The 17,631-nt window shown below is 37.7% G+C and overlaps 2 protein-coding genes across 2 annotated transcripts; both read left to right on the top strand.

The window, feature by feature from the left end:
• The first annotated feature begins 542 nt into the window (after positions 1-542).
• On the top strand, positions 543-10,148 carry LOC120720569. The gene is made up of 13 exons (XM_040010294.1): positions 543-685; positions 871-1,188; positions 1,271-1,627; positions 1,723-1,836; positions 2,073-2,122; positions 2,498-2,612; positions 2,916-2,920; positions 7,683-7,737; positions 7,904-8,233; positions 8,314-8,670; positions 8,760-8,876; positions 9,192-9,241; positions 9,333-10,148. Exons 1-13 carry the CDS (start codon positions 643-645, stop codon positions 9,447-9,449), a joined length of 2,028 nt encoding a protein of 675 aa, XP_039866228.1. The 5' UTR covers positions 543-642; the 3' UTR covers positions 9,450-10,148.
• Positions 10,149-13,887: 3,739 nt separating this feature from the next.
• LOC120720514 lies at positions 13,888-16,851 on the top strand. Its single transcript, XM_040010244.1, has 6 exons — positions 13,888-13,954; positions 14,095-14,424; positions 14,508-14,864; positions 14,973-15,083; positions 15,291-15,334; positions 15,435-16,851. The coding sequence occupies exons 1-6, from the start codon at positions 13,909-13,911 to the stop codon at positions 15,549-15,551; spliced, it is 1,005 nt and encodes a 334-aa protein (XP_039866178.1). The 5' UTR covers positions 13,888-13,908; the 3' UTR covers positions 15,552-16,851.
• Positions 16,852-17,631: the final 780 nt, after the last annotated feature.

Here is a 17,631-nt window from a genome sequence, read left to right as displayed (position 1 = left end):
CCCCAGCGAATGATGAGTCTTAAAACTTTGTTTTCAAATGCAAAACATGATATATATCTGTACCTTGCACTACATGCCACCAATTGCAGTGCTGACTGAACTGAGTCCTGTTTGAGTGTTCAAGGTTTAAGGACAAGAATAAAAATCAAATAGAGGCAACATAAAAAAAAAAAAAAACTTAAAAAAAGTGGGGGGGGCAGGATAGCTCAGTAGGTAGAGTGGTTGCCCCGTGATCGGAAGGTCGGGGGTTCGACTCCACTGAACAGCTACCCTGAGGTACCCCTGAGCAAGGCACCGTCCCCACACGCTGCTCCCCGGGCGCTGCATTGGTGGCTGCCCACTGCTTCACTGGGTGAATGGGTTAAATGCAGAGGAGTAATTTCCCTATGGGGACTAACACATACACATTATACATTATACATTACTATACAGTGTTATTGTTTGGAAAATGGACAGTTGCAACAGAAGATGAAAGAGAGGTGATAGGTTTTGCAAAGCCCAGGATGAGGCAATTGCGACAGGAAATGTACTTTTGAATCTATTGTGTGTTAACCAATCAGATACCGTCTGACCTAAAACAACCATCTTGCCTCCTCCACTCACTGAAATACCAGTGTGGTCTCCAACAGAAGCACTGTCAAGATGATCATCTTATGGATTACATTGTTTTTAATTCACCAAGGATGTAAGTGCTTTTTTAAATTTGTCTAAAAATGTTCTTAAGAATTTACTTGTCAAACAGATGCATATAAATTGCTGTAACAATAGTTTTGCACTTATAAGTTACCTTGCACTACATGTACCTTGCATGTAGTGCAAGTTAAATATATATCAAACAAGATTTTATTTTTCTGCTTTCTCTTAATTCAGATACTGTAGTTCCAGTGAAAACTGTTCAGCTTGGTGAACCAGCGACTATAACATGTGCTATACCCAAAGAGCTCAGCAGTAGAGGAGTCCACTGGTACAAGCAGAGTTTTGGGGGAACTCTGAAGTTAATAATGACAGTATTCAAATCTACAGAACCTACTTTTGGTCCTGAATTTACTAGTTTGAAATTTGACATAGGTGATGATTTTGCCAGCCTGACCATTTTGAAAGCAGATCAAGACGATGAGGGAATCTATCACTGTGCAAACACAGAAAGGATTGGAGTTAAATGGAGTGGGACGTATTTGTTGGTAAAAGGTAAAAAACTGACATACTTTTGCAAAGTTTGAAATTGTTTTAAAACGTGTATTTTGAAAAAAAATCTTTTTTTATTACACAGGAAACACTCAGAGGACATCAAACTATACAGTGAGTCAGCTGCAGATAGAATCAAACCCAGTTCGTTCAGGAGACACGATGAATCTTCAGTGTTCAGTCTTCTCTGACTCTGACAACCAGACATGTCCAGGAGGTCTCAATATTCTCTGGTTCAGAACTGGAGCAAATCAAGCTCATCCCAACATCATCTACACTGACACAAATAGAAGTAATGACTGTGAGAAAAGTTCTGACCCTCAGGATAGATGTGTTTTTCAGTTCTCTAAGAATGTCAGCTCCTCTGATGCTGGGACCTATTACTGTGCTGTGGCCACATGTGGGGAGATATTATTTGGAAAGGGAATTACACTGGAACTTGGTATGATTTTCTATTTAAAAACTGGAAGTTCTGTTTACAAAATCAGCACGAGTGATAAAAATGTTTGAGAACTTTTTGTTTGTTTGTTTTTGTAGAATCAACTGAGTCAGTATTCATTCAGAGCACGATATTAATAGTTTGTTTGGCTGTTTCTGTGATTGGAAATGCGTTCCTCATCTTCAACCAACAAGTATGTAAATCACATAGAGGTAAGCGTTATAAAAAGTAAAACATTTATACATTTTATATACAATATCATAAGTTCTACAGAAGAACGATGAATAGAATCTGCAATAATTGAGGTGTTTATAGTGGTTAGTAATTAATCAATCTAATATATTTTATTAGAACAATGTATTTCTATGCATGCGATTTTTAGGTTCTAAGTCAAATGACACAGTTAAGTTCATTTCACTATTTATTTATTTATTATTTTTATTCTTAGGAAATGAAGGTGCTTTATCAGATATACAAACTGAAACCTCGCACCAACTTGTAAGTAATAATAATTATTGGTGTTAAAAGATGTGACAATTGTTTTTCTATCTAACTGTCTGTGAAGGTTCTCAGTCATCCAGGTCATCGTAGTCTAAGGAGCTTGGAAAGAAAAGCGTCTGGACTTCTTTGAGTTGCTTGAAGACATTTCATCTCTCATCCCCAGTGGGGGAAACTCCCACTGGGTTTAAATCTGTGACTCTCCACCATTTGACTCTTAGAACTGAAGAAGCTTCTCGGATGAGAGGTGAAACGTCTTCAAGCAACTCAAAGAACTCCAGACGCTTTTCTTTCCAAGCTCCTTAGACTATCTACCTAACTCTATCTCAATTATATAATTTTATTTTTATATAACTGTTTTTAACTACGGCACAGACTGAAGAAGCTGATGATGAACTAAACTACGCTGCACTGAATTTCTCTGAAAGAAAAACAAGAGGAAAAAGGAAGAGAGAGGGTGCTGAACACAGTGTCTACTCTCAAGTTAAACGCTGATGCCAGTAACAATGTCGTGGAAGATTGCTTTTTTTTTTTTGTATTGATCACATGTTTTAACCATATAACTTTAGTAATTGTAGAATTACATTTTCACCAGTTGTATGCATGTGCACCACAAGTGGGCCTTATGCTCTATCACACATATATACACACACAGAAAGGAGCCATTATTAGTTCATGGGAGACGTTAAACAGATGGTGAGACTCCTGCTAATCAGGGATGTAAATCTCGAGGTGACGGCTCGGCAAAAACATGTGTAATTCTTTACCTCTCTCTCTCCCTCTCTCTTTGAAGGGAAGGTATAGGCCTGTGAGATTGGGCAACATGTAGGAGTTGTGGAATGTCTTTGTCTGTTTGTATATAAGATGTAAGGGCGGCAGCCATCGTCAGAGACTGCTTAGGTATTTGACCAGAGTCTCTCCATATTGCAGTATGTTATTAAACTCACTTTAAATCATGCTCACCAAGGTGTTTGCAGGTTTATTTAAAATGTCCACGACAATCTCCTGAAATTCTATATTTGTGACCCTTTAGTCATGTTTTTTTTTTCCCTCTTCATTAAATATTAACTGTTAACAGTTTATTTGCTTCATTACTGACTGGGTCTCAAAGCTAGAAATTTAGTTTTGTCGCATTTCTCAAATCCCTGATTTTAAACTGTATTCAATGATTGTCCTACTTTTTGTAATTAAAAATATATTTTTGAGGTGTCAGTTGTTTTTTTTCTTTGTAATTAATGCAATACAGTACAAGAAAAAAATTTTTTTTATATTTTTGCTTCCAAGATATTTTATTTCTAAAAGGAACAATCCAAAACACACATTTTAGTGCTTATTTTCCTATTTTTTCTGTATTTGGACAGATTCTATACAATATTTATTGTTAAATCTCATCTACATCTTTAAAATAACAATTTAGAAAGCCTTTAATGCAAAAAAAAGTCATTATGTCAGCAATAACTTTGCTTATAGAAATATGGTTGGTATTGATTTGAGAAACAATATTACAATGCAGTTTTGTCACATCAGATGCCAGATGAGTGGACTCAAAAGGCGGATTTCACTAAACAAGTTTGAAGAGTTTATTTACTAGAAGAATACACATTTTTCCCAACACTTACATTTATTTAAATTTACTTGAGTAGGGTTATGCAGTCACGTTCTATAGGATCTTGCTAATTACTTACTAATTTTATTCAGGTGTGTTGCAGCAGAGACACATGTAAAAGAGTCAGGATACCTGGAGTTTGACACCCCTGCCATAGATCCAAAGAGGGGGGGGAGCTCATGGGCAAACAAACAGTAAACATGAAATGGTTACTCCATGCCTTGTTATTCAGAATGACACGATAAGGAACTGAAACAAACTGAGGTAACAAAAACACAAGAGGTGAGGGAAGAGTGGAGACACAATGGTAACTATACACAGGTGAAATAAATCTAAATAACAAGGCATGGAGTAAACTAAGAACAAGGCAAAGGACAAATGGGTACCAGAATCAATACTAACAGGGTGACAGAGACTTAACGAGTCACAGGGAACACAGGAGAGACAGTGTAAAGTAAAATTAGGATTACAAGCAAATTACAACTATAAACTACGGAGCCCCGCAGGGGACATGGGAGGAAAAAAAAATTAAGACGGACTTTTGCGAGATCTCGCAAAACAAACTCGGCATCTCGCAAAAGTTTTGCGAGATCTCGCAAAAGTTTTAGCCGCATTCTTCGGAGGCCGCCAGCTCGAAGCCGACCGGGAGGTCGAGGCACGATGTGCCGGGAAAGCGGTGTTCCTCCCGGCTGTAGTAGGTCTCGACCTCCCGATAGCTTCGAGATGGTGGGTGTCAGATCTCTGAAAACGTCGCAGCACTTTTGCAAATATGTGATGTCTTGTAAACCGAGCAGATGCCTGACGTTTACACAACTACATTCACGCCTCAAAATATCTTAAAAGTGTATTTTGTGACCCAGAAAGAGTAATATTACAACTAAGTAGCTGCCGCCATTGTTGGAATTCAACTTTTGCGAGATCTCGCAAAACTTTTGCGAGATCCCGAGTTAGTTTTGCGAGATCTCGCAAAAGTCTGTCTTAATTTTTTTTTCTCCCACGTCCCCTGTGGGGCTCCGTAATAAACAGATTTTAGAAGCAAAACTAAATCTAAGAAGGCCGGAGAATATAATATAGGAACATGAACCAGGTGATATCTGCTAATTGGTCAAAGATCCAGAATCATGTCAGGGATAACACAAAAATTTTCCATCCATCCATCTTCATCCGCTTTATCCGAGGCCAGGTCGCGGGGGCAGCAGCCTAAGCAAAGAGGCCCAGACCTCCCTCTCCCCAGCCACCTCCTCCAGCTTATCCGGGGGAACACCAAGGCATTCCCAGGCCAGCCGAGAGATATAATCTCTCCAGCGTGTCCTGGGTCTGCCCCGGGGCCTCCTCCCGGTGGGACATGCCTGGAACACCTCACCCAGGAGGCGCCCAGGGGGCATCCTTGTCAGATGCCCGAACCACCTCAGCTGGCTCCTTTCGATGTGGAGCAGCAGCGGCTCTACTCTGAGCCCCTCCCGGATGGCCGAACTTCTCACCCTATCTCTAAGGGAGAGGCCAGCCACCCTTCGGAGGAAGCTCATTTCTGCCGCTTGTATCCGCGATCTCGTTCTTTCGGTCACTACCCACAGCTCGTGGCCATAGGTGAGGGTAGGGACGTAGATCGACCGGTAAATTGAGAGCTTCACTTTTACACTCAGCTCCCTTTTCACCACGACGGACCGGTGCAGCGTCCGCATTACTGCAGCTGCAGCCCCAATCCGTCTGTCGATCTCCGGCTCCCTTCTCCCATCACTCGCGAACAAGACCCCGAGATACTTGAACTCCTCCACTTGGGGCAGGAACTCATCCCCGACCCGGAGTGGACACTCCACCCTTTTCCGGCTGAGAACCATGGCCTCAGATTTGGAGTAAATTTTCATTTATTGATATTTATTCCAGAGAATATGTGATTAATATAACTGACTTAGCTTTGATTTGGCTAAAAAACAACTGCTTTGGGCTGGGAGGTCAATTCCTTAATCATAATTATGCAAATTCTCATGACCATTGAGGGTTTATACTTTAAGAGCTCTTTGGAGCACACAAGTTGCAAATAGGTGGTCCACTGACGGATTGGTTAGCACTGTTTCCTCTCAGCGAGATGGCTTATAGTTCAAGTCCTTGCTGAGGCCTTTCTGTGTGGTGTATCCATGATCTCTCTGTGTGTGCATGGGTTTCCTCCAAGTACTCCAACTTCCTCCCGCAATCAAAAGACATCCAAGTTAGTTGAATTGGTAATTCTAAATTGACTGTGAATATGAGGCAAATAACGTACTTTAAGTGTATAGAATAAAATGCTATATAATGTATGATTAAAATGACATCTTCTAAAGCCCTTTAAATAAAAAACATCATAAAAACGAATGTATTGCAAAATTGAAAGCAGGTAATGAGAAGGCATCAAGGTAAAAATAGATTTTATTGACATGATCATCAAATATCTTCACAATTTTTATCTTGATACTTTGTGTTGAAATATTTTTGAAATGTGTTTCATTGATTTGTATTACCTGTTCTTGACTGGAATAGGGGGCATTTAGTTGATTCATATTGCCCAGAAGAAACTTTTAACCCTTTAAAGCCAGTTGGAGCAGGGACGCTCCATTTCAAAAAAACACTTCCTACGTCCATCAGCGCGAACTATCGCATGTCCGCCATGACCTGCCCGAAACCGGAAGTGACGTCATTTTGCGGAAATGTAGTTTTTTACCATCAGGGCCTCATGAGCCTATACTGGTGTTTTTAAAAGTTATGTTTGACTTTATGACTTTCTGTGTTGTTTCTGGGATGCTTAGGACTCATATTGCACTGCTGGAAATAGTTTATTTTGATGCACATGCTGCTTTTTTTGCAAATTTGCACTATAATATTTATTTTCGTTTTTCCTGCAGTATATAAAAATTGGTGTATTTCAAAAATAAAACTATGAAGACATTAAAAATAAATTTCCTGTGGTGGGAAACTATTTTGTGCAACTTTTTTGTATTTACAGTTTTGAGGGATAAGCCTCTTAAATTTCTCTAACTGGAAATATATGTTAAAAAAAACAAAAACGATTAAAAAATTTTTGTAGTTTATTGCACTTTTTTGCAATTTATGTAATTACTATACACTTAATGCAGACATATTATTAACCTTTGGACTATAATGGTTGTATTGATGTATATCAACTTGAAATGCTCCCAAAAATGGCTCCACAGCATGTAAAAATATAATATAAGCTCTGGCGGACTTGGTCTTAAAGGGTTAATGATGCATAAAACAATGAGTTTTCAATGAGGCAGATAAAGATGCCTGCATTTACAAATAAAGGCTTGATTTCATAATTATTATCTGAGGTTGTAGGTTTTCTCAATCCAGCTGATGCAAAGAAAAGCTTTCTATTTTGATTTAGTCAGTAAAATGCTGCAGTATAAGTTTAGCATCATTCTGGATTTACCTCTAGCTCCACCATGGGGTTAACATGTGTGATCGTTATTAAACTACTTCAGTAATGTTGGTTGATTCGCAATGAATTTTGCTGCAAATATGGCAGTTCTGATTTTGAAGAGGTTATACCATCTTCTTTAGGAGGGGATATTGGTTTAGTCAGTTCTTCAGTGCTCCTCAGGAGTAAACTGTCATTGCCAGCAAAACAGCCAACCAGGAAATTTCCTCTGAAATGCAAACCATGATGAACTAATATATTTCTAAGACTATATGGCACACATGCTTAAGATTCACTGACAAAAATAATAAATATCCAGGGATAGACGAAACTGTACAAAACAATAGCTAAAAAAGGATTACTTCAACACTAGATAAAAGAGAGGTGGCCGTTTTTTACTATGCCCAGGAGGAGGTAAATGTAACAGGAAGTGTAGATTTGAATCTTTTCAGAGTTAACCAATCAGGTGCACATTACAGTCTGACTTATTGTAATCATCTCACCTCCTTTTCACTGAAATACCAAAAAAGTCCTTAACATAGATCAGTGTAAAGATGATTGTGATGTGGATTACAATGTTCTTTCTTCATCAAGGATGTAAGTACTTTTTTCTTCTTTTGTCCAAAATTATTCTTAGTAAAAAACTTGTCATGATGATTTATATTGTGACCTGCAGGAACAGAAACCAAATAAATATAATTTTGCATTAAAAATTTTCCACATCTTACAACATTTTATTTTTCTGTGTTTTCTTTTTCTTCAGATTCTCTGGTCCCAGTGAAAACCGTTCAGCTCGGTGAAGCAGCAACATTAACATGTGCTTTGCCCATTAAAGAATTCGGCAGTATAACAGTCCACTGGTACAAGCAGAGTGCTGGAGATGGTCTTAAATTAATTGTGACATTGTCAAAATCAGCACCACCTGAATATAGTCCTGAGTTTTCTAGAAAGAGATTTAATGTGGAAAATGCTAATAATGTTTGCAACCTGACCGTTCTGAAGACAGTCCAAGAGGATGAGGGAATCTATCACTGTGGAATAGCTGAGTGGATGTATCCCATTCAGTGGAGTGAGACGTATTTGTCAGTAAAAGGTAAGACTGAGCTACTTTTACAAACTTTAAAGTCTCTACTATAAGCTTTAAAGCATCTCTGTATCTTTTGTAATACACAGGAAATACTCAGATGACATCAAACTATACTGTTGTTCAGTGGCCGCCAGTATTAGACCCCCTCCATCCAGGAGAATCAGTGACTCTGCAATGTTCGATCATCTCTGTCTTTGACAAAGCAACATGTTCAGAAGATCTTAGTGTCTTTTGGTTCAGAGCCGGATCAAATAAATCTCATCCAAACATCATCTATACTCATGGAAATACACATGATGAATGTGAGAATCGATCTGAGACTCAGAAGAGATGTGTTTATCGCTTCTCTAAGAACGTCAGCTCCTCTGATGCTGGGACTTACTACTGTGCTGTGGACATATGTGGGGAGATATTATTTGGAAATGGAACCGCATTGAAACTTGGTATGATTTTTCATTAACTGTTTTAAACAACAAACAAGATATTTTTATACCGATTTGAGTGCTAAAACTTTTTCTTTGTGTTTTTGTAGTGCAACCGGCACAATCAGTATTCACTCAAATGCTAATATTAATAGTTTGTTTGGCTATTTCGGTCATTGGAAATGTGTTCCTCATATTCAACTCAAGAGTATGTAAACCATTTAAAGGTAAGTGTTATAAAACATTACAATTGTTTAAACGTCATAAATGATCTCATTAGACTTTAATAATGGAAAGACCAATCATTCATGGATTTAAGGTACAAAATCATATAATAAGTTATTCTGTAAAATCATCAGGAGTCAATCACACCATTGTTAATAAACCTGCTTACAATGAGTGGCTGTCACTGCTTAGTGTACCAACTTATATTTTTGAATAATACATTCGTATCAGCAGGATTTTTATTAAGGATCATGCAATAAATAAAAAAGTGCACTTCACTATTATATATTTGTTTTAAACATTTTATTTATCTTTAGGAAAAGAAAGTGCTGTATCAGAATCACAAACTGACAAGTTGAACCAACCAGTAAGTAATGAAAATAAATGTTATTTAATTAAAATATTGTCTACCTGGAAAGCTCAGCATCAGTATTTTTCTTCTAATATTTAATTAACAGATTGAAGCCGATGACCAGCTAAACTACGCTGCACTGAATTTCTCTGAAAGGAAAACAAGAGGAAGAAGGAAGAGAGACATTACCGAGGACAGCGTCTACTCTCAAGTTAAAAGCTGATGCTGATATCAGTGGTGAAGAGCCCGTTAAAAATTAAATTGAACCTGAAACATGATTGCAGATCCTATTATTTGTGACAGGTCTTGTTATTTTGCTGCCTTGATTAAATACTAACTGTGAGCAGTTTATTTGCCTCATCGCTGACAAGTTTGGGCTCTCAAACTAAAACAAAGTCTTGTCACATTTTTGAAATCCCTGAATTTTTTATCTGTATAAACCTGTTTCCTTGCTTCCGTTGATTAAAAACTATTTCATTCAGTATTTTGGATTCTTTTTTATGTTTAGGGTAAGATACTACAGGGAAAAGAACTGGTCAGTTTTTTTAGATTTTGGGTGGTTTTGCTAATAGTGTGTCTTCTTTTATGTTAAAGGGGAGAAATTATTTTATTATCCCGTATCTGTTTGATATGTAAACAATCTGGGCACAGCCATTTTTTTCAGTGGTTGATTGTAAACTGTGGTAAATAATTTATACTATATATATGCAAACCATTATGAGTTATACCTTATTAATGTTAGAGAAGCCGTTTGTGTGTTTGTGCTTCATTTACTTTATACAAATGGAACTGTAGCTAAAAAAACACAGATTAGAAGAATGATTAGTCTGTTGGTTTTCATCTCAGAGAACACATTAATAGAGTAGAATAGGCTTTGCTCCCACTAATTTGAGTGTAAATTTGACAGTTGATGGAACATTAAAATCCAGTGTGATGATAAATGTGGACAGGCATTTTTTTTTAAAAAAACACACACATAAATTTGTATTTTGAACTTCAGTTGATTTTTTCTTTATTTACCTTTGATTTAACCTTACATTAAGGCTCCTCTGAACCAGTCTAGCTTAAAATCACTTCAAAAATTTGTTGCAGCATGCTTGATGTAAGCGTTTCCATGAGGTGAGTGGGAACATTTCTCCAAGTGGTAAAGATGGCCGCACAAAGGGCATCTACTGTCTGGAACTGTTGTTCTTTAAAAAAAAAAAAAAAACTTTCCTTGCCATCCATCCCCAAAGGTTTTCAACTGGATCAGGGCAACATGCAGGACTGGCCAAAATAGTGATGTTTTCTTCTGGAAGAAGATCCTTATCCTGCAGGCATTGTGTAATGTAGCGTTGTCCTGTTGAAAAACCCAGTCGTTACCACACAGACGGGGGCCCTCAGTCATGAGGGATGCTCTCGGCAACATCTGGACATAGCCATCGGCCGTTTGATGCCCCTGCACCTCCTGAAGCTCCATTGTTCCACAGAAGGAAAAAGCACCTTAGACCATTATTGCGCCCCCTCCACCGTGGGTTGTAGAAAACATCTCAGGTGGGATCTGCTTGTCATACCAGTAACATTGGAAACTATTGGAAACATCAAGTTTTTTTTCTCATTAGAGAATAAAACCTTCTTTCACCTTTCAATGTCCCATGTTTGGTGCTCTCTTGCAACTTTCAAAAGGTGAGCTTTGTGCTGTTCAAGGAGACGAGGCCTTTGAATACGTTTTTTGTTTCTGAAGCCCTTCAGTCTCAGATGCCATCTGATGGTTATGGGGCTGCAGTTAGTACCGGTAACATCCTTAATTTGGGTTCAGGATCGTCCAGTGTCTTGATGACAGCCAATGGGATCCTCCGACCCCAAAAAATCTGACCAGCACTGTCTTACTACATCCCACCTCAGCAGTGATTGCGTGCTGCAAGAGACCCTGCTTATGCAGTTTAATAACCTGAACATGTTCAAAAATGAAACATTTTTTTTTTTGCCTTTGCCATCAGAACATCATGACAATGTGACTACCTGACAGAAAATGACAATGAGTCCACATTTCTGCACAGATTTGGTCCTAAACTTTAGGTCAGCTGTAGAAGAGCCTGTTTCATTTTAAGCATTGTTCTCAATATATTGCATGCTCTAAACAAATATTCTGTCTCACTCCCATTTCTTCTTGTCGCATGTTGAAGCTCTACTTGGAACTTTGTTAAGATTTAACCTTGCAAAATAATTTTTTTTTGCCATTTTTCAAGTGGTCTTAAACTTTTGATAGGGATGTATAATGAGAACTGCATAGAAACAGTTTATTTAGGTGATATACTGTTCTGGATGCATTTACACTCATCATAGGCACGAATGTCATGGCAATTTGGAGCTTTTAATGATTTCTTTCAAGGTAGAATGATTACATAGCATAAATACAAAAATACCTAGAATAATAGGGTTTATAAGTTTTCATGTATTTTTTGCATTCTCTTCTATCTACACAAAGTCAAACGTTTATAAACAGGCTTTGATATATGCATACACCTCCAATGATATTTGGTTTTATGCTCCCAGATGCTTTTGGGTACTCTGAATGGATACTGGATCACTCCTCTTGGCAGAATTGGTAGCGCTGACTTAAATTGACTGGTTTCCTTGCACTGTCATGACTTTTCACTGTCTACAAATTTTCAATAGATTTAAGAATGTGCTTTTGCAAAGACCTTCTTGAAGCTTTATCCATTCAATAAACAGTTTTATCCACATTCAAATAATTTTTACCTACATACATTGCTAAAAACAAAACAAAAACCAACAAAACAACAACAACAAAGAAACACCTTTCAATCAGCGTATGGCATCAAATCAATTATAACTGATAGCACAATTTTTCAATTACTACTGGACACTACAGGTATTACACAGGTAGTCCAACTCCTCAAGAATAGCACATCACATATGATTGCTGTATCTCCCAGCACAGTCTCAAGAATATTAATGCTGGCTCTTTTTTAAACTCTGTCTCTCTTCCACAGCATGTCTTTTATCCTGTCTTCCTCTCTCAACCTAACCAGTTGCAGCAGATGGCCCCGCCCCTCCCTGAGCCTGGTTCTGCAGGGGGTTTCTTCCTTTTAAAAGGGAGTTTTTCCTTCCCACTGTCGCCAAAGTGCTTGCTCATAGGGGGCCATATGATTGTTGGGTTTTTCTCTGTATGTATTATTGTAGGGTCTTTACCTTACAACATAAAGTGCCTTGGGGCGACTGTTGTGATTTGGCGTTGTATTAATAAAACTGAATTGAACTGAATTGAATTAAATTGATTCTAGGAGACAGGCAGTTAATCTAGGAGAGCTGGGCAGGGTTATAGAAGGTCCTTATCCATCAGCAGGACTGGTATATACTCTTTTGTGCAAGGACGAACAGGATCCACCACTGGTGACCTGTGCTTCTTACATGTGAGAGCAGGTTCACCCTGAGCACATGTAAGAGATGGAAAAGGGTCTGGAAAAGCCATTTAAAACATTCCTGTAATATCATTTAGCATGACCAGTTTGTTGTTGGGTCACTGGTGGTCTGAGGAAGGAAATCCGTGGAAAAATTCACAGACCTCAAAGTGATAGGCAACAGTACCCTTACTGCCATTAGATGTCCTTGGATCCACTGACAGACTATGAGAATACATGGCCTCATGTTGCAAGAGTATGCAGGCAAGTCCTGGAGGATAAAGGAATTGAATGGGCCCAATGTTCAAGTGATCTATATTCATTAGAACAACTCTGAGACATTATGTTTCAGTCCATCTGACACCAGCAGGTTGCACCTCAGACTGCTCAGGAGCTCGCTGATGCCCTGATCCTGATCTGGGAGGAGATGCCTCAGGACTTTTGAGGTCTGATATGTTTTCAAAGTGCCTCTCTGAAGTTTTTGAGCAGTGTACAATTGTTGATCTTGAAATCTGCAATCTCAAAGGGGACATGAAATCAGTCCATGCTGTGCAGAGTTTGCTCAGACTAATAAAGGAAAACTGTCTCAGAACATAATGATTTGATTTCATAACTTAGGTCTATACCATATCTTTGTATAGAGGTTTTGATATTCTTTATACAGCCAGCTGATCTAAAGAAGACATGCCATTTTGATTGAGAAAGTAAAACAGTGTATACCAGCTAAGGTCTTGGAGGTAACATTATTCTGTCTTTACCTCTAGCTCCACCATGGGGTTAACATGGGTGACATTCAATGCAAGTGCTGATTGGTTTGTTATGAAAAATGCAAAAACATATAAATAAATAAAGTTGCACATTAGTTGGGCAAAAGCCTTCGCTTCATCCTGTGCGCCAGCTTTTCTCCAAGTCAAGATGTCAAATTTCATCAGAAATTCAATATGTAATGTTTTTGTGTTATTTCTTGCACTACACACCACAAACAGAAGTGGTGACTGTTCCACTGTTTATGTCCTTCAGATGAAAAGAAAAGGAAGGAATAGAATAACGAATAACCACCAAGAGAGAAGTAAAAATTAACCAAATGGATAATTACAACAGAATATCAAAGAGATGTGAAATGTTTTACAGAGCCCAGGAGGGGACCAGTGTGACGTGAAGGGTACTTTTGAATCTATATGTGTTAACCAATCAGAATCATTTTACAGCCTTACCTAACATGATCATCTTGCCTCCTTCACTCACTGAAAGACCGTGTTCTCAACAACGAGCAGTGTCATGATGATGGTGCTGTGGATTACTTTGCTCTTTCTTCATCAAGGATGTAAGTGCTCTTTAATTTTCTCCACAACTATTCTATGAAGATAAATTATGTCAAATAGAAAATATGTGTTGAAAATAAAATAAATTATTTTGCATTTGAACATTTTCACATCATTTTTTTTCTGTATTCTCTTAATTCAGATTCTCTGGTTCCAATGAAAATCGTTCAGCTTGGTGAACCAGCAACGTTAACATGTGCTTTACCCAGCAATAAAGAGCTCAGCACTTTGGAAGTCCACTGGTACAAGCAGAGTATCGGGGATGAGCTCAAACTGATTTCAACACTGTATGGAACTACACCACCTCAGTATGGTCAAGAAATAGTTAGATCAAGATACGACGCATGTAATACAAAAACATTTAGCAATCTGACCATTTTGAAGACAGTCCAAGAGGATGAAGGAATCTATCACTGTGGAATCATTGAATGGCTTAATCCTGAATGGAGTGGGACATATTTGTTAGTAAAAGGTAATAAACTGGCATACTTTCAAAAAATGTATTAGTGTGTTGGAGCATGTTTTGACGATTGTCTTTATATTTTTAATAAACAGGAAACACTCAGAGGGCATCAAACTATACTGTCGTTCAGTGGCCAGTTGTATCAGATCCAGTCAATCCAGCAGACACGACAGCTCACCAGTGTTCAGTCTTCTCTGACTCTGACAACAACACATATGCACGGGATCGTGATATGTTCTGGTTCAGAGCTGGTTCAGACAAATCTCATCCTAGCATCATCTACACTGGCAGAAAGAGAAGCAATGAATGTGAAAAACCATCTGACCTTCAGAATAGCTGTGTTTATCGCTTCTCTAAGAACATCAGCTCCTCTGATGAAGGGACTTACTATTGTGCTGTGGCCACATGTGGGGAGATATTATTTGGAAATGGAACCGATCTGAAAGCTGGTATGATTTTTTGTTTACTACTGGAAGTTATAGTCAAGGTATGTTGGCAGCATATGAGTGACTTTTTTTGGAAACTTTGATATATCTTTCTGGTTGTTTGTTTTGTAGTGGAAAAAACACAGTCGGCATTTATTCAACTGGCCTTAATAATAGTGTGTTTGGTCATTTCTGTCACTGGAAATGTTTTCCTCATCTGCAACCAAAGAATACAAAATAAAGGTAAGTGTTGTATGATGATTTCCAAAGCTAAGATTGCCCCGTTATTCAAGTAGCATTTCCATTGTTTAAATATGAATATGAATACATATTAAATGTTTTGTGTTATATATTTATATGTTAGGCAATACATTTTGAAATAGTTGCCACATCAAATGCATTTTACTATTTTGTATTTGTCATAATAATTGAATTCATCTTTATGAATAGAAAATGCTATATCGGAAGACCAAATTGACACCTCACACCAACCAGTAAGTAATGAAAATGCTTGTTATTCAATTAAAATATGACTGAAAAGCTCATTATTATTATTTCACCTGGTTGTTATTATTGCATATCTTTATTACACAGGCTGAAACTGATGGCCATGTAAACTATGTTGCACTGAACTTCAGTGAAAGAAAATCGAGAAGCACAAGGAAGAGAGACTTTGCTGAGGACAGTGTCTACTCTCAAGTTAAATCCTGATTTCAAGTGTTGTGTGTTTTCTTGAAAAAACAAAAACACAGAAAATAAAAGAAAATTAGGAAAAAATATCAAAGAAAAGAAAAATCAACACATCAACTTTAAATTTTGCAAAAGAAAAACAAAAACAAAAAAAATCCTCAAACTACTATGTGATTTAATCAGTGGATTCACACTCCTGTTGGAGAGGAGACGTGAGTCCCGCTCACTCCATAGGTAGCTTTCTGCCTTTGTAAGAGAAATTAAGTTGAGTGCTGCTGAATTAGAAGCTTTTTTTGTAAAAACAAATTGTTTTTGTTGGAGATAACTGTAGTGTGAGAAAACACTTGTGCAGACTGACAGTATCAATTCAGGAATGTGAGAGTCAGGATCAACTGTGTTGGTGAGTTTATCTGAACTGAGCCTTGCAGCCATGTTGTTTGTTACTGCAGTAGCATTGTATTGCCTGTTTGTCTTTCCTGTTAGGTGAGCTTGACTTTATATTTGCTGCTTTTAATTTTTTTTAACATTAGATAATGTAGTTTGTTTCTACCTTAAATAGTTGAATGGAAATTTGAATGTGAATTATAGCTTTCGTTGTTTTTATGCTAGGTCACCTAGTCCCATTTTAGTTTGCATGTTAGTGTTATATCATGCACAGCTGCACGGACCGCCTTGCAATGCATCATCTCTGCTAATAATCACAACAACAGCAATAATAACAACAATAATAATGACATGTATTATGATGAATATGACTTGCTTTGAGGGTCCGGAGTCTAGTGACTCCCAGTTTATGTTTATTAATATTCATTGATTTTGTTAGTTTATTAGTTATTTGTAATTATTTCCAATGTTTAGGTGTTCTCTGTGCCTCCCTTGTGTTACTTGTCTAGTGTTCTTGGTTCTATGTTCCCCTTTCCTGTTTTACTTCGGAGAGTCCTGTGCATCAGTGTATTCTGTTTTGCTTCCACCTGGTCTCATCTCGTCTGATTATTGTGAGCTGTGTTCCCTGCCTGTCTGCCATTTCCTCACTTCCCTGTGTGTAATATATAGTGTGCGCTTGCCTCTGTCAGATTGTCTGCATTTTCTCCTGTTTGTCATCCCCCGTGTTTCATCCTGCATTTCCTCCTCAAGGTTTCCATGTCTTAGGTTCCGCGTTTCCAGTTTCAGGTTTTTGGTAATGTTTTCTATGCTCCTCATGTTCTTTAATTTAGCTTTTCCCGGTTTAGATTTTTGTTTGTTTTTTCTCAGTTCCTCCGCCACCTTTTGTTTTGTAGCTTTTTGTGCAGTCAAGAATAAAGGCTTGTTTTTGTTAAAGATCCACATTCATCTCCATTGTCTGCGTTTGGGTCCAGTTTATGTTTGCATCTGGGGATGAATATCTGTGTGTTTTATGTGTCTTTGTGCCTTGTCTGTGTCATTTCATTACATTTCAGTTTCTTTTTTAAATGCTTTATAAAACAAAAATAGTCTTTACTTTCGATGAAGTCACGCAAAATACTTAACAAATAAAAACTGTCTAAATAAACATAAAATATGGAATTAGTATAAAAATGATAAAATCTCGACTACCACACTCTCAAACAATGAACTCATATCTTACATGTACAAATGTACTAAATATCTTGTTAATCACATAGACTTTCTAAATGGCACTATGAACATGCTAGTTGCTGGTAGGTCTTGGGCTACACAAGGGGTGCTTTTTGTTAATTGTTCTGTTTATAATTATATCCATAACTTTTAAGGATATAATTTTTAGCCATAGTCAAATTGTCAGAGGTTTCCAGTTCAGAGATCATGGGAATATTTTTCTTTTTAATTTATATTTTATGTGGGCTTTCTGGCTTCAACAAGTGCCCACTGATTCCTGCTGGGAAGGTTTGTTGTTAACTGGGCTCTAGTACCTCCAAGTCTGAGAGTGTGTTTACTTGTATTTATTTAGCACCAAATTACAATAACATTCAACCTGAGGCATTTTGTTTTGTAACATGAAGACCCTACAATAATAGAGAGATAACCCCAAAAATCAATCTTCCCTTTTTGAGCAAGCACTTGGTGACAGTAGGAAGGGAAAACTCCCTTTAACAGAAGAAACCTT

Source organism: Simochromis diagramma, unplaced genomic scaffold (assembly GCF_900408965.1).
Source record: "Simochromis diagramma unplaced genomic scaffold, fSimDia1.1 OVJJ01000585.1, whole genome shotgun sequence".
In the NCBI taxonomy this organism is placed as follows: Eukaryota; Metazoa; Chordata; class Actinopteri; order Cichliformes; family Cichlidae; genus Simochromis; species Simochromis diagramma.
Note: the sequence above shows the minus strand (reverse complement) of the source record. Positions and strands in the feature narration are given on the sequence as shown.

What these genes read in the sequence shown, in the direction of transcription:
- LOC120720569 (XM_040010294.1), top strand. Translation starts at nt 643, where the DNA reads ATGATCATCTTATGGATTACATTGTTTTTAATTCACCAAGGAT. An exon ending in GTTTTTAATTCACCAAGGAT is followed by an intron (nt 686 to 870) that starts GTAAGTGCTTTT and finishes CTCTTAATTCAG; the next exon opens with ATACTGTAGTTCCAGTGAAA. An exon ending in AGTATGTAAATCACATAGAG is followed by an intron (nt 1,837 to 2,072) that starts GTAAGCGTTATA and finishes TTTTATTCTTAG; the next exon opens with GAAATGAAGGTGCTTTATCA.
- LOC120720514 (XM_040010244.1), top strand. Translation starts at nt 13,909, where the DNA reads ATGATGATGGTGCTGTGGATTACTTTGCTCTTTCTTCATCAAGGAT. An exon ending in GACATATTTGTTAGTAAAAG is followed by an intron (nt 14,425 to 14,507) that starts GTAATAAACTGG and finishes TTTAATAAACAG; the next exon opens with GAAACACTCAGAGGGCATCA. An exon ending in TGGAACCGATCTGAAAGCTG is followed by an intron (nt 14,865 to 14,972) that starts GTATGATTTTTT and finishes TTTGTTTTGTAG; the next exon opens with TGGAAAAAACACAGTCGGCA.